The 23500-nt window shown below is 48.1% G+C and overlaps 1 protein-coding gene across 4 annotated transcripts in view; it reads left to right on the top strand.

The window, feature by feature from the left end:
* Positions 1-23500, top strand: part of DOP1B (DOP1 leucine zipper like protein B) — a 109635-nt gene that overhangs the window by 18380 nt on the left and 67755 nt on the right. For all 4 annotated transcript variants that reach the window (XR_003431575.1, XM_027100529.1, XM_027100518.1 and 1 more), the window contains 5 exons: positions 14492-14673; positions 15054-15224; positions 20771-20960; positions 22713-22811; positions 23161-23284. Coding sequence is in view for 3 of the 4 variants with exons in the window: in XM_027100529.1 (XP_026956330.1) it covers positions 14492-14673; positions 15054-15224; positions 20771-20960; positions 22713-22811; positions 23161-23284 (766 nt within the window). In the remaining variant the exon portion in view is untranslated. The remainder of the gene's footprint in view (positions 1-14491; positions 14674-15053; positions 15225-20770; positions 20961-22712; positions 22812-23160; positions 23285-23500) is intronic.

Below are 23500 nucleotides of genomic sequence, written 5' to 3'. Positions count from 1 at the left end.
ATTCTTTTTTTCAGTTGAGTAATATTCCATTGTGTGTATGTATGTGTATATATCACTGTGTGTATATCTTCTGTATCCACACCACATCTTCTGTATCCATTCGTCTGTTGATGGGCATTTAGGTTGCTTCCATGTCTTGGCTATTGTAGACAGTGCTGCTGTGAACATTGGGGTACATGTATCTTTTCAAATTAGTGTTTTCATTTTATCCAGCTATATACTCAGGAATAGAATTGCTGGATCATATGGTAACTCTGTTTTTAGTTTTAGTTTAGGGACCTCCACACTGTTTTCCATAGTGGCTGCACCAACTTACATTCCCACCAACAATGTATGAGGGTTCCCTTTTCTCCACTTTTTGATGATAGCCACTCTAACAGGTATGAGGTGATACCTCATTGAGGTTTTGATTTGACTTTCTCTAATAATTAGCCATGTTGAGCATCTTTTCATGTGCCTGTTAGCCATCTGTATGTTTTCTTTGGAAAAATGTCTGTTGAGGTCTTCTGCCTGTTTTTTTGATTGGGTTGTTTGTGGGTTTGTTTTTCTTTTTTTCTTTTTTTTTTTTTTTGATATTGAGTTGTCTGAGCTCTTTGTGTATTTTGGATATTAACCTCTTGTCAGTGATATCATTTCCAAACATTTTCTCCCATTCTGTAGATTGTCTTTTTGTTTTGTTGTTGGTTTCCTTTGCTGTACAAAAGCTTTTAAGTTTAATTACGTCCCACTTGTTTATTTTTGCTTTTATTTCTTTTGCCTTAAGAGGCAGATCCAGAAAAATATTGGTATGATTTATGGCAGAGTGTTCTGCCTATGTTCTCTTCTAAGAGTTTTACAGTTTCAGGTCTTTACATTTAATCCATTTTGGTCTTTAATCCATTTTGAGTTTATTTTTCTATATAGTGTGAGGTAATATTCTAATCTCATTGTTTTACATGTGGCTGTGCAGTTTTCCCAGCAACACTTATTGAAGAGACTGTCTTTTCTCCATTGTATAGTCTTGCCTTCTTTGTCATAGATTAATTGACCATAGGTGTGTGGGTCTATTTCTTGGCCCTTTATTCTGTTCCATTGATCTGTGTGTCTGTTTTTGTGCCAGTACTATGCTGCTTTGATTACTGTAGCTTTGTAGTATAGTCTGAAGTCTGGGAGGGTGATTCCTCTAGCTTTGTTCTTTTTTTCTCAGGATTGCTGTGGCAATTCAGGGTCTTTGTGGTTCCATATGAATTTTAGGATTATTTGTTCTAGTTCTGTGAGAAATGTCCTGGGTAACTTGATAGGGATCACATTCAATCTGTAGATTGCTTTGGGTAGTATGGCCATTTTCACAGTATTAATTCCTCCAATCCAAGAGCACGTGGGTTCGATCCCTGGTCGGAGAACTAGATCCCATATGCATGCCACAACTAAGAGATCCTGCATGCCGCAACTAAAGATTCTGTATGCTGCAATGAAGATCTGGCCCAGCCGAAATAAATAAATATTAAAAAAAGAAAGTTCATGATCATTGTAAATTTTTGTTTTGTTTTGTTTTTTAAATTATTTTTTGGCTGCATTGGGTCTTCGTTGCTGCGCATGGGCTTTCTAGTTGCGGTGAGCGGGGGCTATTCTTCATTGTGGTGCACGGGCTTCTCACTGCAGTGGCTTCTCTTGTTGTGGAGCATGGGTTCTAGGCACACGGGCTTCAGTAGTTGTGGTACATGGGCTCAGTAGTTGTGGCTCACGGGCCATAGAGCGCAGGCTCAGTAGTTGTGGCACACAGGCTTCATTGCTCCATGGCAGGTGGGATCTTCCCGGACCAGGGCTCGAACCTGTGTCCCCTGCATTGGCAGGTGGATTCTTAACCACTGCACCATCAGGGAAGCCCTGTAAATTTGTTTTCGTCCTATGGAAATACAGCACAAAGAGAGCTCTGAAAATCTGCAGTGTTTCTTTGTATGTAATAGCAAAAAAAATTGGAAATGACCACCCTCAGTAGGGGAGTGGCAGTAGGATAAAACATGACACAACAGCATCCAACTGTAGTTACTAACTCGAAACTACATATGCAGCATCCAACTGTAGTTACTAACATGAAAGATGCTCACAGTAAAGTAAGGGGGCAAAAAAAGACAGGTCAAACCGTTCATGTATCGTGGTGTTGTGCGTGTGTTTGTGTGTGTGCGTGTGTGTGCGTGTGTTTATGTAAAAGAAGAAAGGAGTGAAAGGGGATTGTATAGGAGTGGACAAGATCTAGAAGCCCTTCATTGTTGGCCTAGTTTACTTCCAGTTTTCATAACTCTAAAGGAGGCTCTAATGAGCATCTTTCTGCCTGTGGCTATTTTTGTAAGGTATGTCTCCCGTGGTGGAGCTGCTATGTCAGTGAATGTAGAGTTAAATCTCTGGACACACAGCTTTATTTTGTGTGGACTTTATTTTGCTCCACTAATTAAATTGTCTGCATGGTGCCAGAGCCATGCCTTTCAGCTGCTGTGTTTACGTCTTTATCTGGCAGGAACGTGCTCTCCACCCCAGCCTAACCACTCTTCTATTCCAGAATTTTTCTACCATTCCCAGGCAGTCTTCTTCCAGATGAACTTCAGAATCATTTGCAAAGTTTTTTAAAACTTCTATGGGGCTTCCCTGGTGGCGCAGTGGTTGAGAGTCTGCCTGCCGATGCACGGGACGTGGGTTCGTGCCCCGGTCCGGGAAGATCCCACATGCCGCGGAGCGGCTGGGCCTGTGAGCCATGGCCGCTGAGCCTGCGCATGTGGAGCCTGTGCTCCGCAACGGGAGAGGCCACAACAGCGAGAGACCCGCATACTGAAAAAAAAAAAAAAAAAAAAAAAGCATTCACTTAGGTTCCTAAGCATTGAATTGTTCTTCTTATGTAAGTCCTTCTTGTGCCTTAAATATATTAGAATTTATACATGTATTTCTGCTGTTATCAGTGAGGTTATTTTCCACTATATGTTTTAACTGGTTGTTGCCACTCAGGAAACTATCAATTTATAGAATTTGGAAACCAGCCAACCTAGTGAATTTATTTCTAAGTTTTTCCAGCTAATTGTGTTGAGTTCTTTGGGTAGACAGGTGTACATATCATCAACCAGCCCTGAGTTTGTGTTTTTTCCCAGTGTTTTGTTAGCATTTTCTGGAATAAGTTTAAATAATAATGATACTATCAGTGTATCAGTAACACTAATGTTAGCTGCTGTAACAAAGAAGTCCAAAAATTCAGTGCCACCATAAGACTGAAGTTTCTCGCTCATGGATCAGTTCTGCATGCTGGTCCAGATTGGGCAGCTCTCTTCCATATGGTCATTCCAGAGACTCAAGCCAGGGACTCTGCCATCTCTAACACATGCCTTCCAGAGTTGCTCTATTCACTGCCGCTCTGTCCCACAGGAAGGAGGAAGAGCGTGTAGGTGCATGCTTAGACCTTAATGGCACATGTTACTTCCACTCATATCTTCAAGGGAGAAAAATATCGGCTGGTCCAGCAGCCCTGGCCCAGGTGTACCCTTTAGCACAGGAGGGGACTTGATTTAGGTGGGCGGTCCCCATCCCTGCTCCTACCTGGCGTGCACTAATCTTAATGGGAGTGCCTCAGCCCTGCAGATCCATCGGATTGCTTGTCTCATCAGGGATAAGCTTGTTCCTTATTTACTAACCTTAATAACTTCTTATCTTTATATGACAAGAAACATATGTCATTTCACTACCTCATCAGTTTGTAAGGTATTCATTGTGTTTTTCCCAAGCAGCACAGTTCTGCCCTACATTTTACTCACGTGCTTTTGGTGATTATTATCTGGCTTAAGCCAGATTCTCCCAGTGCCTGAGATATGCCTTGGAAGTAAATTTGTTGGAAGGTGTGCTGATTCAGATGTTGTGGGGTGAAGGAAGGAACACCGAGCTTGGGGGCAGAGCACCAGGGTTCATGGTCAGACTGACCACTTCTCAGTGTGGGGCAGACGTGCTGGTTGCCACCCACTCACCCCCCTCTTCCTTCGTGTCAGAAGAACCCAGGTATGTTTAGGGGTCAGGCGGTAAAGTGCTACAGGGTGGTAGCCCCCGTCTTCCAGCCCCACTGGTGAACATTATTGTTTGAGGACTTAATCCTGGTCATTCTATTTTCCTATAGACACAGGCACACGACCTGTCTGGCCGTGAGATGTGGCCGGCCGGCTTCTGGAAAGGATTGCCTCTAATACAGAGAGACAAAAAAAGGAACAAACTTTTTTTTTTTTTTTTTTTTACTGCTCTCTGTAGCCATGTGAGAATTTAATGCCTGATATGTGACAGATATCTGAGGTTATGGCAGGAAAAGACTGAAGATAAGTCAGTTCACCGTTGGGAGCATATAAGCATGAAAAGGTTTGGGTTCTTTTAGGATGTCGTTGAGCCCTTGCATGAACCAAACGCAGAAGTAGGCTCCTCTAGACCGGGGTTTCTCAGCCTCGGCACTGGTGACCTTCTCCGATGGGGCTGGGGTGCTGTCCTGTGCATTGTAGGGTGTTTATCAGCGTCTTGGTCTCTGTCCCCCAGATGCCAGGAGCACCCCATCTCCCCTACTGTGACAGCCAGAAATGTCTCCAGACGTTGTCCAATGTCCCTTGGGGGAAAAATTACCCCAGTTTGAGAACCACTGCTTTGGACTTTTGGTTGTGAGGTGGCAGATTTCTCCACTGAGACTTGTATAGTCAGATATCCTGTTCTTTACATCCAAAAGCTTCCTAACTGATCTGCAGCCTTGGACCATCCTTAACCCATGGGGAGCCTGTTTCCTCTGCGAGCTGATGCAGGCACACTTGTTTCTTGACAATAGAGGGGTGTGTGTGCCCTTAAACGTGCAGCATGTCCTGTGCTGATCTGTGCCCTTGCCGTTGGCATTCCTGTGGTTCTCGCTGGAATCAGGCCTTTCTGGAGTAGCTGCCGATGATTTCCTGTCTCCCCATCTGCACAGGTTTCATCCTAAGTACGGAACTTCCTCATATTTCTGAGGAGATCGTGTTCTTCCAGCACCTGCTTTATGCCAGCCACACGTCTGCCTCTCGGTTCTGAGTGTCCCTGGCAATTTTACAGCTGCTGGGGTTTGGAGAGGAGAGGCAGCGTTCCCGTTATTTTTCACACCTAGAATCCTCCAAAATCAGTGCCCTGTGACTCCTTTTACTGATAAAGACACCGAATGAAGCTCAGACTCTTCTGCGTACAGTGTTTCAGCCCAGCCAGCGCCCCTGCAAAGCCCATGGGGCTGGGGGGTGGCACGTGGACATGAGGGAGGGCCGAGGACCGGCACTGCATTCAGCAAAGAATAAAGTCTGGAAACAGAAAGCGCTGGGAAGCATCACAGTAGCCCCTGAAGTTCCTACGTGGGAGACAGGGAACGTAGGTGTCAATGGTGAGAGCGAGTGACTTTTACAATCTAAATGTAATAAATTCAGAAGGGGGAGAAGAGCCATGTTTGAGCACGTGTGTTGTAGCCTGCCTTCTGTTAGGTAACGAAGCGTTTGTTGTGATGTTTAAAGACGTGGTTTTCTGACCTAGCATTAGATTCCTGAGTCGTGTTAGCCAGGAGCCTGGGATGGCCCCCGGTGCTATGTCCCACGTGCGTGCGCATGTGTGTGTACATGTGGGTACATGTGTGTGATCCTGATGCCCTGCGGGGTGGAAGTGGAGTGAATACCCTGGACGCCTCTGCTCCCTTTGGAGTCTGACCTGCAGGACCAGCCTGTGAGTAGGCAGCGGCGAGTTTTCTTCGTGAGAAGCTGGGGCGTCGGCGCGGGCAGCAGCTTGTGACAGGCTGGACGGCTGGTGAGGGCCCGAGCCCGGCTCTGACCCAGGTCTGCCAGTCCCGAGCCTGTGCTCTTCATCCTGTTGCCCCTGCCGTTGCCTTCCTGATCTTTCTCAGGAGTTAGGCCAGCAAAGCATTCCCTCTGCAGCAGAGCCCTCCAGGTAAACTGATAAAAATGAGTTTCTGAAACTTCCAAGCCGAGGCCCAGGCCCAGGGCTCGATCAGGTGGTTCTTCCCGCAGACGGTTAGTTACTGCCACCCTGTGCCCCGCGGCCGAGGCCTGGCCTGGGGGCTGCTGCCCTCACCTCTCAGCCACGTTTTGTAAGGTCTCCGGGCGTGTAGATGCTCAGCCTTCAGTCGTCCTCCTACGCAAGCAGCATGGTATTTGTTCAGAAAGTGCAAGTTAATATAAGCTACAACAATAAGGTAAAACTGATGCAAAAGAAATAATTTTTAGAAAATTAAAAGAAAAAAATGTGTTCTAATGGGTCTCTGATGCAGGCGGTTGAGTGAGCCAGAGGCCCCAGTGCCCAGAGGCAGCTTCAGAGCAGGCTGGGACTGTGGGACGCGGATGAGAGTTGACTAATTGGGTGCACGGCCCTGCAGGTTTGCTGTAAGCGTCGAACAGAAGGAAGCAGCACAGTGATTCTCCGGTCGGTGACCTTTCTGAGAAGGAAGCTCTTCCTTTACAACGGAGCTGTACTGGTGTCATTCCCCCAGTTAAACCAAAGCTGGCCTCACTGGCTACCTGTGGATCCCAGCTCCCTGAATCGGCTCTCAGGGGCCTTGACGAGGTGCCAGTCTCCCCACCTGTCTCCTTCCCTCCCTCACCCCCCACAAGCTGCTGCGGTGGCTCGGTCACTGCCATTTCAGGGAAGGCCCGATGTTCCCCGGTGTGGCCTACTTTAATATGGGAAGTCCTGGCCAGTTTGTTATTGCTCAGTGTCTGTTCTGTTTTTATTCTGTCGGAAGGGCAGAATTGCTGTTGCGGTCCTCTGGCAAGTATTAAATGAGTGTTCAAGCTTGTGCCAACTGGCCAGTCTTATTCACTGTTCAGCTTCGTTTTTGTGGTATGAAATGAACATCCTTATAAAGATGACTGACTTCCAGAAGGAAGACATGCCAGTACTTTACCATTTGCTTGATGAGAGCCATGCTTTTAAATTGGCTTCCCTGCATCCTTTATAGACACGCATCAGGCATTCTGAGGTCGGTGCTATCACTGGGAGAGCAGGTCTGGGCTGTCTCTTCTGGGAACTTTTATCTATCTATCTATCTATTTATTTATTTAATTTTTATTGGATTATAGTTGATTTACAATGTTGTATTCGTTTCTGCTGTACAGCAAAGTGAATCAGTTATACATACACATATATCCACTCTTTTTTATATTCTATTCCCATGTAGGTCATTACAGAGTACTGAGTAGAGTTCCCTGTGCTATAAGTAGGTCTTTATTAGTTATCTGTTTTATATATAGTAGTGTGTATATGTTCTCTTCTGGGCACTTTTAAAGGAAACATTTAAAAATTCATTTTAAAGGCTAGAGCATTTTAAAATATAATTTAACTCCCCTCACCCATATTGTTAAATTACCCTAAAGTTTTTTAAATTGTGATAAAATACATATAACATAAAATTTATCATCTTAACCATTTTTAAGTGTATTAAGTTACTTTTTGAGTCCTCGGGCTACCCTTTTGGAATTTTTAATCATGTTTTTTACATAGAACCGTTCTAAATCATGCCGAGTCCTGGAGAATATCAGACTGTCAGACTGTATAATGTCAGAGTAAAACAAAGTGAAACGTAGACATTGCCTTGGGTGGAGTGAAGTGAGACACTTCCTGGTCTCTATTCGCCGAGCTCAGATGTGGTTCAAACTTTTTTTTTTTAAGCTTACATTTTGTATTTTATTACTTTGTCCTAAGGTCAGTCTGCTAAGCCTATGAATACAATGAGGTTAAAAATATTGTAATTATATCTTAAGGAATACTTTTAAAATAGTATAGTGCCTGGGTGAAATAAATAAGGAAGTTTAATTTCCTGTCTAATCATATTTTTCCTTTCTGGTTAGCACATAAAAAAGTAATTTTGAAAGCATGGCTTCCTTGCCAATTCATCTGTTTCCCTGAGATATCTATTCTACAGTTGTAGAAGAACCTTTTTCTCTCTCTCTTTTTTTTAAGTATACATCCTTTTCATTCAGAGTTCAAACAAACAAACAAAATATATATATAGGTATATATATGTATATATATGTGTATATATACATAATATTAAGCTTACTGGCCAGTCACTTTGGGTTTCTGTTTTCCTGAAAAACACACCTGGAAATATTCCCTGAGCTTTTCTCGCTGGAGAAGGCTCTTGCCAAAGCGAAATGCCCAGATGGAGGCTGGAGACAGGAAGGCAGAGTCAGGGCGGCCTTCCCTGACCTGAACCGGGTCCAGTCATGGCAGCTCTTGAACAGCTGGGAGAGGGGCATGAGGAGGGAATCAGGCATTTTCAACCCCTAAAGGGTGCGACTCAGTTCAAGGGGGCTATTTTGCCAATTCAGGGTTAAAAACTCTCACTCAGGACAGGCTGGACCCAGTCCCTGTGTCCCTTCAGGATTGTTAAAAGGAGGCCCTTTGTTCTCTGGTCGGGAAACAGTTTTCAGTTTAGTCCAAGGTGTGGACGTCACTCGGGAATTCATGTTCCTTGCAGCTCAAAGCCAGTGTGGCAAGAGCAGTTGGGGGAACACAGCGTTCATTTTTTTATTCTTTTTTGGTGGTAAAATATATGCAACATATGTTCAACTGTTTTAACTATTTTTGAGTGTACGGTTCAGTGGCATGCAGCGTGTTTCATTGTTGTGCAGCCATCACCACCATTCATCTCCAGAACTTTTGCATCTTCCCGAGCTGGAAACTCACTCCCCATTTCCTCCTCCCCCAGCCCCTGGTCACACTGCTTTCCATCTCTGTGGATTGACTACTCTAGGGACCTCGTGTAAGTGGAATCATACAGTATCTGTCTTTTTGTGTCTGGCTTATTTCGTTTAGCACAGTGCTTTAAAGGTTCATCCAGGTTGTAGCACGTGTCAGAATTTCCTTCCTTTTTAAGGCTGAATAATATTCCTTTGTGCATATAGACCACATTTTGTTTATCCATTCATCTATGATGGGCACTTGGGTGGTTTCCACTATTTGCCTATTGTGAATAATGCTGCAGTGAACATGGGTGTGCAAATATCTGTTTGAGCCCCTGCTTTCAGTTCTTTTGGGTGTGTGCCCAGAAGTGGGATTGCTGGATCAAACGGTAATTTGATAAACAAAGCAAATGTTTAACATTTTGAGGAGCACTGCGGTTGCACCATTTGACATTCCCACCAGCAGTGCACGGCACTCAGTTTTGAAACGTCCTAGGACAGGGCTGCTCTGAGTAGAATGTCTTCTCTTTCAAAAGCAGTGGCAGCTGAGGGCATCAGGCTTGATCCCACCTCCCAGAGAGGATGCAGCAGAACCCCTCCAGGTTCCTATTGAGGAGTGTCTTTGGGAGCCTAAGGTGGGCTGGCGGCGCTGGGCACTTCACTCGTGCCCAGGCCTGATGGCTTGGGCGCTGGCGTTGACAGCCCACAGGTAGAAGAGCTTCTGAATCGAGGGTGTCTGCCTGAAGAAAGCTACCGGGCTGAACCAGCACACGGAGCTTTGACTATGTAGCAGCCAGATGGGGAATGAATCATTATAGCTAACGATCTCATTCTCTTTTAAGTTTGCCCTAAAAACATGGAGCTGTTTCCCCCATGGCGGTGCTTTAGTCCTCAGTGAGACAGAGGAAAAGTCTCACGTAGGTAGAATTTGAGATGCTACTTAGTACTACTCAGGTAGAAGGTGTCTTTGAGTGGGACCCACACCCACTTCCTGTGTAAATTAAGTCACACTGGGGGAGGTGGCACCCTGTCTAGGGGGAAGCCTTTGTTTCCAAAAGTGCTTCCAGTCTACTACATGGAAAACCTTTTCACCCGGCAATTCTGATCTCCAGTCTTACCACATTTTTTTTTTTTTTAAGATTTTTTTTGATGTGGACCATTTGTAAAGTATTGGATTTGTTACAGCATTCCTTCTGTTCTGCGTTTTGGTGGTGTGGTTCTTTTTTTTTTTTTTTTTTGGTTTTTTGGCCACGAGGCATGTGGGATCTTAGCTCCCCAACCAGGGATGGAACCCACACCCCCTGCAATGGAAGGCCAAGTTTTAACCAGTGGACTGCCCCAGGGAAGTCCGTCCGGTCTTACCACTCGCAAAACATTTCTTTAGAGTTTTTTCATTAAATATCCTTTTAAAATAATATTTTCTTTCCTTTTTAATCTTAAATATTAATGACTATTTACCTTTTCCTTTATTGCCTTAAAAAGAAATTTCAGGTTCTCCAACTCCACCTCTTATTATATGCAGATTTTTCTCCTTGTCTTCAGTGTCTCTTGGAATTCTCATCATCTGTTGGGTCCGCAGTTGATTTCATCTCCAAATATACAGCAGTTTGAGTTTTTCTTTTCTGATACAACGTATTCCTCAAACTTTCTTGTTAACACATCTAACTAGTGTCCTTGTCCGCTTTTGTGACAATAAAGGATATTATTTGTAAATGATTGGATTTCTGTCAGTTCTTTTAAAATGCAATGCATTTTGTCTCCATCTTTAAATCTGGTACTTAACAGTCAGCTTGTCATTATAATAAGAGGAGATGCTTGTTGATTGCTTGCTTTGTGGCAGGCCCTGAGCTAATTTCCTTAAGTGTGGTGTCTCATGATACTTGACACTTCGTTAGGCACCATTATCCCTGTGAAACCGGAGCCCAGAAAGGTTAAGGGATTTACCCAACAGATGATGGAACTGGAATTCCAGGCTCTGACCCCCAAGCTCAGGAGCTTAAACCAGGCATTACAATAGCCGCAGTCTTGTTTAACCTTCGTGTTGAAGCACATATTAAGTGCCAGGCTCTGTGGGAAGTGTGTTAACAAAATCACTATGACCCAGGCACCATTTTAGCCCCATTACTCGTGATGAGAATGGTACAGAGGGAAATCGGTGTCATAGCTGCTCCAAGGAGCAGCCTTGCAAATCCTGTCCGGCCAAATCCTGACTGTAGGTTGGATGAAACCAGTTCATGATCTCTGGGTGTCTCTGCTCTACTCCTGAACCTGTGTGCTTTGATCTAACTTACCGATCTGATGGGTGAAAAGTATGGCATTTCATAGTAGTTTTTTTGTTTTGTTTTAAAATTTTAATTTTATTTATTTTTGGCTGCGTCGGGTCTTCCTTGCTGTGTGCGGGCTTTCTCTAGTTGTGGTGAGCGGGGGCTACTCTTCATTGCGGTGCGCGGGCTTCTCACTGCGGTGGCTTCTCTTGTTGCAGAGCACGGGCTCTAGCCACACGGGCTTCAGTAGTTGTGGCACGCGGGCTCAGTAGTTATGGCACATGGGCTTAGTTGCTCTGCAGCATGTGGGATCTTCCTAGACCAGGGCTCGAACCCGTGTCCCCTGCATTGGCAGGTGGATTCTTAACTACTGCGCCACCAGGGAAGTCCCTCGTAGTAGTTTTAATTTGCATCTTTTAAAGCAGGAAGGATGAGCATCTTCTCATTTTTCTAAGTATTATCTGGTTATATCCTTTGTTCTTCTCTGCATTTTCAAATCAGACAGCTTCCTTCATCTTCAGTGTACCTTTCCCTCAAGAGGCACTGACTCCCGGACTCAGATATGCTGTGTTGCTTGCATTAACATGGACAGCATACAATGAACCATCCATTCCACATGTCCTGGTCATGCCCTCAGATTTTGGTTATGTTTCTTATTCTAATTAAATTAAATGGGGTAACACATTTAAATGAGAAAGAAATAGCAACCCGCCTTGTTCATTTGTAATGAATGGTTGTGGTTCCTTGTAATTCCATTTATATGGGAAGAAATGTATTCATCAGAATAGGAAAGGTTATGCCATGGTAACGAACAGTCCCCAAGCTCAGTGATTTTTACAGTATTGTTGAGTTCTGCCTCAGTGGGTCAGCGGGTGGTTTCTGCTCTCTTAATTTCTCAGGGACCCAAGCTGGGAGGGGCTCCAGTTCAACCTGTGTCTCCGTGATCTTAGAGGCCAGGAAAGAAAACCCACTGGGCTTTGAGTTGGCTTCTGAAGCCTGTGCCAGGAGTGACACATCATTCCACTCACCTCACTGGCCAGAGTAAGTCACGGTGCCACGCCTACATTCAAAAGGCAGAGAAATGGGATCCTGCTGCTGTACAGCCCCAGTGAGCCAAACACTTCTGGATCCCACATGACCACCTTAGGAGCTGCAGCCCATCCTTTGCGCCTCAGTTAGCAAACGTCCTTAGACTATGCTGAGCAAAAGTGAGACGGTGACTTAAAAAGCAAGTGCTCGGGGCTTCCCTGGTGGCGCAGTGGTTGAGAGTCCGCCTGCCGATGCAGGGGACACGGGTTCGTGCCCCGGTGCAGGAAGATCCCACATGCAGCGGAGCGGCTGGGCCCGTGAGCCATGGTCACTGAGCCTGCGCATCCGGAGCCTGTGCTCTGCAACGGGAGAGGCCACAACAGTGAGAGGCCCGTGTACCGCAAAAAAAAAACAAAAACAAAAAGCAAGAGCTCTGCCTGACAAACATAACAGGTGAGGACAGAGCTTAGTTCTCCTCTGAGGTCATGGAGAAAGCCCACAGCTGCAGTATCGCTAAGCCAGTGAGCCACAGACATGGTTTCCTAAAAGCTGTGTCGTCAGGACTGGCCAGCTGATACTTGTTGAAACTGGGTGATGGGTACTTTGCTGTTCTACCTGCTTTTCTGTATGTTTGAAAATGTCCGTAATAAAACGCACCCTTTCCTGTGCATTTCCCACAGTTGTTTCCTCTCTTCCTCGACACCTCAGTTCTTACCCGCATGTGTTTCCAGGTCGCCTCCTCAATTTTTCTTTTTGACACGAGCACATTAAAAAAACTATTTTGTTGGCTTGCCCTTTGTTTTAAGCTATCAGACTCTTACAAATAATAGTATAAGGTATTTCTTGACGACCTCTAGGTATAGCTGGTTTTTTAGTTGTAGTTTTATTGAATTTGAGAGTTCAATTAGACCACATGCTTCTGATGGAAAATATTATTTTGCTTCTTTTCCTTTTATCTCCTCCATAACCTCATTATGCAGGATCTCATTTCTCTGCCCCTTTAAACATAGGCGTGGCACCGTGACTTGCTCTGGCCAGGGAGATGAGTGGAATGATGTGTCCCTTCTGGCACCGGCTTTAGAAGTCAACTCAAAGCCCAGTGGGTTTTCTTTCCCAGCCTCTAAGATCACGGAGACCCCTCCGTGAGCTGAAACCCCTCCTAGCCTGGGTCCCTGAGAAGTTACAGAGAGCAGTGTGTGTTTTAGAGGGGGATCATTTTCTTCGCTCCTAGGAAGAAAGCTGTCATGGCCCTAAGACCACATGGTCCGGGGGCAGCGGTTCTGGCACACGTCCTGTGACGGTCTTGCGGGATGCCTGCCTTGTAGGAGGCAAGTGCAGAGGGCCGAGAACAGCAGAGGAGGAAGATCTTGGGTGCGCACCCAAGTAGCTCACCACCGAGCTCAGCCCTGAAGCTCATGGTCATTAGCGCAGCACGCGAGTCGGTGACGTGTGCACTTGGAACCGGGTGGAGCACAAATAAACGTGTTCCCCGCCTAGAGTTGGGGACCGTTCTGCCTCGGCGAGTTGGGTGCACAGCTGAGTCTCGCATGAGGAAATTGTTCAGGCAGAGCCTGCACGAGGCGGGCAGGAGCCACAGGTGGACCTGTGCTCTTAGGAAGCTTGAAGCTGAAGCATTAATACATGGAGCAGGTGAATCGGGCAGGAGTCGCACCGTGGAGGCCTTTGAGCAGCTTTTTAAGAAGCGTGGACTTTACCCTGTCGGCTTTCAGTAAATATTTGTATGGATTGTTTCACTGCAATGACAGACCCTTGGTATAGAAGATTGAGTCGTGAGGACCCACCCAGTGCTCTGCGTGTGGTTGCTCGATGCCGTGAAGAACGGCATTGACCTGCTCCCGACAGGGAGGTGCCCTGTTAGCAAGAAATCCGCCGACCGTGTTTCTCAGATGCGGCCAATGCCCAGGGATGCTTTAGCGCAGGCCAGGCCTGTGTCCTGCTGGCGGAGGCCCAGCTCGGGGGGACTGTCATTCCATGCCAACAGGGATCTGACTCCCTCCTGGGGAACTGAATGGTGAGGACGCAGGAGTCATGGCCTATAGGTGTGTCCCAGACACTCAGGGCCACCTGGCTGTGCAGCCAGGCTGGGATAATGATGGGGAGATCCAGGGCTTCCGTGGCACACAAACGAGGGTTTTCTTGGGGACGGGAGGTCTGTGTTCTGCTTAGTCTCATGTGTAGACTAGAGGCTTCCCCAGACAGAAGCACACGGTTCCATCAGAAACTGGCCTGACAGGGACAGCGTCCCTTTGAAGGGATGCAGGGTTTCCCTTCACTGATGGGGGCTTCCCGGCCCCGTGTCCCTGATGCTGGCTCGTGGCCCCCCTCCCCAAGCCCTCCCGCGCAGTCCCTCTGTCCTCCTGTCCTGTCACGTCCCACCTCTTACAGCCACACCGGGGCCTGCTGGTGTCTTCCTGGCCTCGGCAGATGTCCTCTCCACAGTCAGTGTCACTGCTTTCGTCCTTACGTGCTTTTTCTCTTGTTTTCCAGGCTCTCCAGAGTAACCTGAGGTATTCCTTGCTGCCAAGACGGCTCATCATCAGCAAGAGATTAGCTCAGTGCCTGCATCCTGCTTTGCCCAGCGGCGTGCACTTAAAAGCCCTAGAAACCTATGAAATTATCTTTAAAATTGTGGGGACCAAATGGCTGGCCAAGGATTTGTTCCTATACAGGTACGAAAGCATCCCCACCTTTTTACTTTTTTATTACCCAAGTAATCCATATTTCAGTTCACAAGATGAAAAAACGATAAATAAAAAAATACAGAGGGGTGTGTCAGTTCACCACAAAGCCATCACAGAGGTCACCAGGGCTCACCTTCTGGAGTACGTCCTCCCTGACTTTTCTCTAAGTCGGAGTGTAACGTGCATACTGCCTATCACCTGCTCTGGGCCAGCAGTTCATGGTGACCGTCTCCTGACAAGCGAGCATCTCCATCACCAGTGCAGATGGCTGGCTGGCTGCCTTTGAAAACCCCCTTGGGCTGGCCAGTCGCTTGGAGCTTCTGAGCAGGTGTCTCATTTTCCCTCCTCTCCCTTTTTCTGTCCCGAAGCTGTGGGTTGTTCCCTCTTCTGGCGCATGCAGCCATGTCGGTGAGGCCTGTGCTGCTTGGCCTGTACGAGAAGTACTTTCTCCCGCTGCAGAAGCTGCTCCTGCCAAGCCTCCAGGCCTTCATCATCGGCCTGCTGCCCGGCCTGGAAGAGGGCTCGGAGATCTACGACAGGTGGGTCTCATCCAGAGCTGACGGCTGTGCCCATCCAGGTGGGCCGCCCATGCGGTTTGTATTTTATTTCACTGCTGTATAAGAAACAGGGACAGTGGGACTTCCCTGGTGGTGCAATGGTTAAGAATCCGCCTGCCAATGCAGGGGACATGGGTTCGAACCCTGGTCTGGGAAGATCCCACATGCCGCGGAGCAGCTAAGCCCGTGCGCCACAGCTACTGAGCCCGTGTGCCACAACTACTGAAGCCCGCGTGCCTAGAGCCATGGTCCGCAACAAGAGAAGCCACCGCAATGAGAAGCCCGTGCACCACAATGAAGAGTAGCCCCCACTCGCCACAACTAGAGAAAAGCCTACACACAGCAACAAAGACCCAACGCAGCCAAAAATAAATAAATAAATAAAAAATTTAAAAAAAGGAAACGGGGACAGAAGCGCAGAGACCCATGAAACAGGGCGGGTTGATGTTTACATTTCTGTGGTGGTCTCTGCCTGACGAAATACCGTGTGTGCCTGGGAATCACCTCACTTCCAGGTGAGGGTCAGAAGGTAAGAAAGTCTCCTGGAGTCGCAGTCAGTGGGCAGCAGAGATGGGCTTCTACTCCCCATATGTCACATTCTGAAGTCCTCCTCCCTCCTGTTATACAAGGCAGCTTCCAAATGAAAAAGCAAGGCCACGTTTCATTGATGGATAAGCTCAAAAAGGGGTGAGGCTAAGCAGAATAGCTTTTGACAAGTTTCAGAAGCACCTTGGAGAAATTTGTCCAACTCACACGCATAAAAGTTCATGCAGTGGTGTTTGTTTTGGTCATTGCTTAGGAACAGGAGAGAGGAGAGAGGCTGTATCCATTCAGACTGAGTATACAGAGTGTCCTGTTTTTCTGGAGAATCATGATGTGAGAACTCACTTCCAGCGTATTAACTATTCTGAGTGATTGCTGCAGTGATTAACTTCTGTTCATAGGACCCATTTTCAGAGCCCACGTACAGCCTGACTGGGAGGTTTAGAAACCTGTGTGCTTGCAAGAGTTTCCATTTGATTACACAAGAAACTGCTCGAATTTTCCCCATGCCAGAGGCCCCGGCCGTGCCACCTTGGCCTATTTGGTGTTGGCAGTGACTGGAGGGTGCAGGGGGTGTGGAGTGGAATCTCACGGTCAATCCAAATAATCAGAATGGTTTGTGGGACAGTCGCTGGTGACCAAGGGTGCATTAAAGTCACAAGCGTCTGTGCTGGGATTGGATGTGCATTTGACCGTTGGGAGCTTTCACACAGGGCAGGTGGTGGCCATCCACTTCCCAGTGGGGAATCCACCTCGGCGGTGCACTGAGTCACTAGCATCCACTTCCCTAGGAGGCAGGGCCTGTCTCATCGCTGTTTTAAACCTTGGGGAATCCACCTCAGCGGTGCACTGAGTCACTAGCATCCACTTCCCTAGGAGGCAGGGCCTGTCTCATTGCTGTTTTAAACCTCGCACCATGCCCTGAGGGGCTGGGTAGGTGTGTGCGTAAGGGAACAGTCAGGGTCATATGGGGTCAACAAGAGGACCTTTACCAGACTCTGTTTCTTGACTCTTAGTCTCAGGCTCTTTCTAGAGTTCTGATCCATTCACGTTTTCCTAACAGATGTGTGTATATAAATGCTTTTTTCCCATCATCTGAAGATGAACACATCAGCTCCCAAAGCATATTGCAGTTTTTTTAATCTGTAAGAGTGAATCACACCAGGAGCATGTCAGTAGTTGGGGTGTTGTCATGTGTTCTCCTAGTTGATAAACAAATGTTCATTTGAACAGTCGCTAAAGTTGCTTAACACGGGTGTTTTCTCCCAACATTGTAATCTCTTGATGTTGAACCAAGAGCTGAGTGAAGCTGCGTGAACGACTGAGTAGAGGCAGGTGTGACAGAAAGCCAAGCCTGGCGACTGCAGCCCTCAGAGGTAGGAGTGACTGGCCTTCCGAGGTGGAGGCTGGTCTAGGGTTGTGTGGTCTCAGAGCACGGCAGTCGGGTGACTGCACGTATCCGTGTCAGTTTGAGAGAGTTCAGCAACGACTCTTCCCCACCGTGCATAGGAATTGAGTCAGACATCCTCGACCCCAGCAAATACTCTGCAGAGACAGGAAGGGGGGGGGGGTCTGGGTGTGGGGGGTCGCGATGTCCAAGGTGGTGGAAAAGGCTAAGGGGTGAGTGAGTGAGTCTGGGGCTGGTGAGGACGGGTGACTCAGGGGTCTTGTAGAGGCGGGGACAGTTCCTGGTCTGTTCTTGTCAGTGAACCATAAGGGAATGGAAATTTTGGCCAGTGTTAGGACTCGTTATTCCCCCTGGCTTTCTAATAACCCTTTGATGTCTGCAGATCACTCCTGGCCAGAATTCCTTTTTTAAAGTGCCCAAGAAGTAGCCACACAGTTTGCTGTGTTTTGCTGTACGGAGAAAACAGGATTAGTGGTATTGGGGGCGGGAGAATACTCCACTCCTGTTCTGAGAAGACGGAGGAGAGGTGGAGGTTTCCAATGGTTGGAAAGCCGGCAAAACCCGGCTCCCCAGAGATGTGCCTTTAAATCAGTGGCTCTCAGCCCGGGGTGGTTTCTGTCCCCCAGGGGACACTTGGTAATATCTGGGGACACTTCTGGTTGTTACATCTGGGGCGGGGAGGGTGCTACCGGCATCTAGCAGGCAGAGGCAAGGGGTGCAGCTGAACTTCCCACAGTGCACAGGAGCGTCCAGCCCCAGGGGGCCACAGGGTAGAGGTTGAGAAAGCCCGATTTAGATAGTAATTGAAAAATATTTATTGACCTTTCTTTTGGCTGACTCCAGGCACCATGATGATGAGCTCTGCTGGGTCTAGAGCTTTCCCCCCACTTCTTTGACATATATCCGACTATGGTGGTGCAGAGCGCTGTTGTCACTGCCCTGCTTTTTCAGATGGTCACACCCCGCGCTGTTCGGTCTTGGGACAGCTCAGCTTTCCACGAGGGTCCATTCGGCAAGTGACCGCAAGGCCAGAGTCGTGCAGTGCCTGGGGCTCACGGCACACAGCCTGTGTCCCTCACCTGCTATCAGTTGAGTAGAGGAGAGCGTGTCGGTGTCGTTAGAATGGGCTCGTGTTTGCAGGGGGCACGAAAGCAGCAAGCAGCCAGGGTGGCTGAGGAAGGATGGGAGGAGTAGGGATTGGGGGTTGGTGTGTGTTTTGTTTTGTTGATTGTTGGTTTTAAATAGAAAAATGACCATTCTGGACACTAAACTGCACACTTACTTTGGAACTTCACAGCTGAGGTGCTATGAGTAATTCTTATTTAGTAGCAAGTTACTTAGTTTTTAACCCCAGTTATCTTGCTCTTTACTTTGCTCTCCATAGCAAAGTCCTGTCACCATTGCCATTTTCGGACCTGTAGCATCATTTCAATTTTTAATATCCATTAATTTTTAGAATAAAATGGGAATCTTTATATTTATATATAAAGCTGTGTTTCTTTAATAAAGAAAACTAGCCAGAGTTCTGTAAATATTGAAGAAAGGATAGCATAAGTGGCGTTCCCCAGGCTCCCGGACAGTGGAACCTCTCTACTGTGGAACAGCCCAAGTGGCCAGTGTTCCGTGGAACGTACTTTGGGGATATGCTGTCCTAGTCAAAGGGGATGTGATAGCAGTGCGTGCATTGTCGTGTTTGCGTTGGGTTTTAGCTAAGCGGTGGTCTTCTGGGATCCTGGAGAGAGGAGCACTCCGGGGGCTTCCTAAATTACTCTGTTGCTGTGGGAATCTCTCCCTAGCTCAGGACCACGCTGTCTGTCCAGAGGACACAGTGACCCATCTGCCCGACTTACTGTAACCGCAGCTGCTGAATGGCACTTCTGCCCCAAATTAGGGCCTTTATTTTGTTGTTTTCAGACCTGGGCAAAGATAAGCTCTATTTGTTTGCTCAGCCTTGATAGAAGACCCATCAGTACCTTTAGCCACTAAACCATTCTGTGTCCTTCTTCTAAACATTTGGGTGTTACTTGTGCTTCTTCATTTTGTTTTTTTCTCTGTATCTTTTGCTACAAATATTTTATGAGTCAAAAAGAAGGCTTAAGGAGACTAGGTTTAGGGAGAACAAAATTTATTTTTTATATCAAAAGGTAGTAGGCATTTTTTGTATGAAATGTTTTAATATACACAGAAGTGGTTATTAAAAAGTAAGCTGAAAACAGTTTGGCGTATAGTAAAAGGGAAAGAATGGCCTTCATCTGACAGTTTTTTCAGGTGTGTGTCAGACGCTCATCTGGGCATTGGGGGGTGTCAGCCAGCAGAGTAGACTTAGTGGTGACGGTGGCTGTGTGGCCTCAGCATCAGCTGTTTTCCTGTGCTGAGTTTTTGCTCAAAGACTCTCAGGTATTTTCACAACATTTGCATCCCTTTTCCCTGCCATAGCTGAGAGCTGAAATGCACAGAGGTTTCACTTCTGTGCAAGTGAAATCCCTTTGTGGGAGTTTGCCTCCGCTGTCGTATGGATAGATGCTATCACCCGGCCTGCAAGCTTTGTGTTCGCAGTCGGCGGGAAGGTGCCCCGTCAGCTGCAGGTGCACCCCGAGCGGAGAAGGGCCAGGCCTCGGTCAGTGTCAGTGGAAAAACAAGCCCGCACCCACTGATGCTGCTGCTTCTGTGAGGACGGCCGTGAAATTGCTGACGTCGTGTCACGGGAGACCTGGATAAAGATAAAGAGGCGAATAAATGTTGGTCGTCCGCAGGAGGGCTTCCTGGAGTGGGAGCCGGTGTATGGAGGTGCTGTGGGCAGAGTGATGGGAAGTCGGCTCCAGACCTTCTGGAATGTGCCGTGAAGCAGGAGGCCCAGGGGAATGTTGTCCCCAGTGTTTCTAAAATCCGGTGTCACTGGGCACACTTTTGGCTGTGCTCAGGTCGGGGGTGTCTTTATCATTAGGTCTTCAATCAGTCACATAAGCCTTTGTTTTTTTTTTGTTTGTTTGTTTGTTTGTTTTGCGTTATGCGGGCCTCTCACTGTTGTGGCCTCTCCCGTTGCGGAGCACAGGCTCCGGACGCGCAGGCCCAGCGGCCATGGCTCACGGGCCCAGCCGCTCCGCGGCATGTGGGATCTTCCCGGACCGGGGCACGAACCCGTGTCCCCTGCATCGGCAGGAGGACTCTCAACCACTGCGCCACCAGGGAAGGCCAGCCTTTGTTTTTTTTTTAAATGACTCCTCCTACTTTTACAGAGTGACTGATCTGCTCATCCACTTTGGGCAGTGGAACCTGTAAGCACCATGTAAACGCCACGGCATCCGCAGCAAGGCCGGAGGCGGAGATGGATCTCTGCCACAGGGTGACACAACCGGTCAGATGCTGCCTCCTGGCCAAGAAGCCGCACCCCTCGGTGACATGTTTGTTCTAGCAAATTCAGTTTCAGTGACAGCCAGCAGGTGGACAAACACAGAAGGTCGAGAGATGGCAGCATCTCAAAATGAGGAGGAAGATGGTGCTTCCCGGGCAGGGAGAGAGAGCCGCGCCCGTGAGAGCCCGCGGGATGCGCCCTAATTCTATGATCTCCCGCCCACAGGACGGACGCGCTGCTCCTGAGGCTGTCCCTGGTGGTGGGCAGGGAAGTCTTCTACGCTGCCCTCTGGGGGAGCGTCCTGGCGAACCCGTCCATCCGCCTGCCCGCCTCGCTCTTTGTGGTGGGCCACATCAGCCGGGGCTCGCCCGGCACAGAGCAGAAGTACATGCTGGGGACCGACTACCAGCTCACGGTGGGTGCCGTGCTCCCGGTGGCGTGGCGTGGCGTGGCGGGCTGACTCCCCAGCACATGTGTCACCAGGGTCACGGGGCGGGGGAGCGGGGAGGGGCGGGGAGGGGCAGCGAGAAGCAGAGGCGCTCTGAGGTTGGGCAGGCGAGGAGGCAGCATCCCTGCGTAAGCTGCGAAGGCGGCGTAGGCTTCTAACACCTGCGTCACGTTTGTGTATTCACGCGAGGAGGGCCCTCCGGGAGGCCCCGCAGCTTCCACGTTACGGGTGGCTGTCGACGGCGCTCCGCGGAGCCTGGCTGGGGTCCGCTGTTGAGCCACAGCCTCGTTTTCTTCCTCTGCCCCTGTCACACCGCTCACTGCCTCGCACAGCAGGCTCGCTCCAGCTCCTGCCGTCATCCCTGCCGCCCTCCTCTTCTGTGGCTGCTCTCACACCTAGGTTGTCCGTGCCCAGGCTCCTCTTCCCAGGCAGCGACCTGCCTTCTCATGACCTTGAAGAATGGGAACTTCCCAGATCTTTCTTTTCCCCAAACTTAGCATTTGTTTAATGGCCTGCAGTCTGTCGCCACCTAGTGGTGGACCCAAGGCTTTGAAGTTAAAATGTTCAGAAACTGAATCCGTCATTAACAAAGTTGCACCGATTACTTACCCCTCTGAGTCCGTTCCTCTTTGCAAAGTGGGAATAATAGAGCTTCCTCACGGGGCTCTCTGACGAAAAGAGTGATGAAAAGGACCTCTGCTTAGGGCGGAGGAGACCCTCAGTAGTCACGTTCCCTTCTTCCCTGCCCTGTCAGTACCACTTTCTTTCTTTCTCCGTTTTTGCTGCCCTGCCTCAGCTTCTTAGGTCTCATTCCTGGACCATCATGTAATTTTCTAACCGGTTTCTCCCCGTCCAGTCCTTTTTTGGTTGCTAAGAGATTCACTTTGCTAAAACATAGCTTTGCTCAGATCTGTACTGTGCTTGCAAAATACCTGTTTCCTGGAGATAAAATCCATCCTCAAGAGTATTCTAACAGTCCGCTCCCAGCTCACCAGATGCCTCACTCTCCACTTCAGGCCCATTACACTCCCGGAGCTGGCTGCTTGGCCTGGCCTGGCACGTCTGTGATGCTGTCTTTGCTCCAGCCAGCCCCTCGTCCTGCGCTCACGGCCTGTCCCTCCTCTCCCCCGTCTCAGCGAATCTCCTGCCTGTATTACAAAAAACTCAGCTCACCCCCAATGCTTCACTGTTCTCCCCGGTTGAAAGATCTCTCCCTCTCTTCTTCCCGGTTCTCATAGCTTTTTGTTACCACTTGTCTTATGGCTCTTATCTGTTATGCAGCTGTATTACATCTATCTATGCTCAGAAAAGACACCCAAAATGTCTGCTTAATTGGTTTGGAGTCCATTTGACTGACTGTTTTTGGAGTTTTAGTGTAGCTGAAAGTTCCTGTTGGAACCTAAATGTATTTGTTTCTGGGATTATAGAATTTGAGGTCTTAGAATCTGACGATCTGGTCCAGACCCCTCCGTCTCTGAGATGGAACAGTGAGGGCTGCAGCTGAAGGTCTTCCCGATGTCACACATCGCCCCCTAGCGTCTGGAGCTAGAACCAAGTTTCCCATATTTAGATCTTATTATTCTGTTCCACACGATATAACACGGTGGTTTCAAGATTCCCAGGAAAAGTTTTTTTCATTTTTATGACTATAAAGAGTAGCCTGCAAACGATGTCCAGTGTCTCGGGCATGAAATGTTCGTGGCTTTCTGTCTTTTGTAGGTAAAGTCCTTATGTGCATCCCTGCTGGACTCAAACGTGCTGGTGCAAAGAAATAACCTGGAGATTGTCCTGTTCTTCTTCCCATTCTATACCTGTCTGGTAAAAAGCCGTTTGTGTTCTTCGAGGGGAGTCGCTGGTCTTTCCTGAGGCCGTGGGGTAGACGGGAGAGGTCCGAGCCGTCTCGTCTGGAGCGGAGGGCAGCCACTCAGTGACCACTCTTCGCTTTCAGCCATTCAGGGTCCTCGGTCATTTCTGTGAGGGTGGTGTTTCCATAGCGAAAATTGAATAGCCTCTTTCCCTGGGCAGCGTGTGAAAAACCAACCCCTTTTGAGAACCGCCTCTTTAAGATAAAGCTTTTGTAGACTGGTAAGGAGGGGTCACGTGTCAGAAAGCCGGCGATTTACTATGTCATCTCCTTGCAGTATAGTTTTCTCTTTCCTCCTCATAGGATTCCAACGAGAGAGCCATCCCCCTGCTCAGATCCGACATGGTGCACATCCTCTCGGCCGCCACCCAGACCCTCCTGAGAAGAGATATGTCTCTGAACAGAAGGCTTTATGCGTGGTTACTAGGTACTGAGTAATACGTGGGAGTTGAAAAGTCAGAGTTAAGGTGACACCTTTGAGTGCTGATTTTTGGAATAAAGTCGCAATCTTGTTGATCCATTTCTGAATCACAAAGTGTGGAAAGATAACGCGGTGACTGAATTGGCACTGGTCAGCTGAGTTCTGCTGCCTGCCCCGCAGCTTTGGTTATCTTGCAGCTGTTACATAAAAAAACAGAAGTAA

This window comes from Aethalodelphis obliquidens, unplaced genomic scaffold (assembly GCF_003676395.1).
Source record: "Aethalodelphis obliquidens isolate GAN/ISIS:26980383/991018 unplaced genomic scaffold, ASM367639v1 scaffold1, whole genome shotgun sequence".
Classification (NCBI taxonomy): Eukaryota; Metazoa; Chordata; class Mammalia; order Artiodactyla; family Delphinidae; genus Aethalodelphis; species Aethalodelphis obliquidens.
The sequence above is the reverse complement of the archived record's forward strand: the minus strand, read 5'-3'. Positions and strand labels throughout refer to the sequence as shown.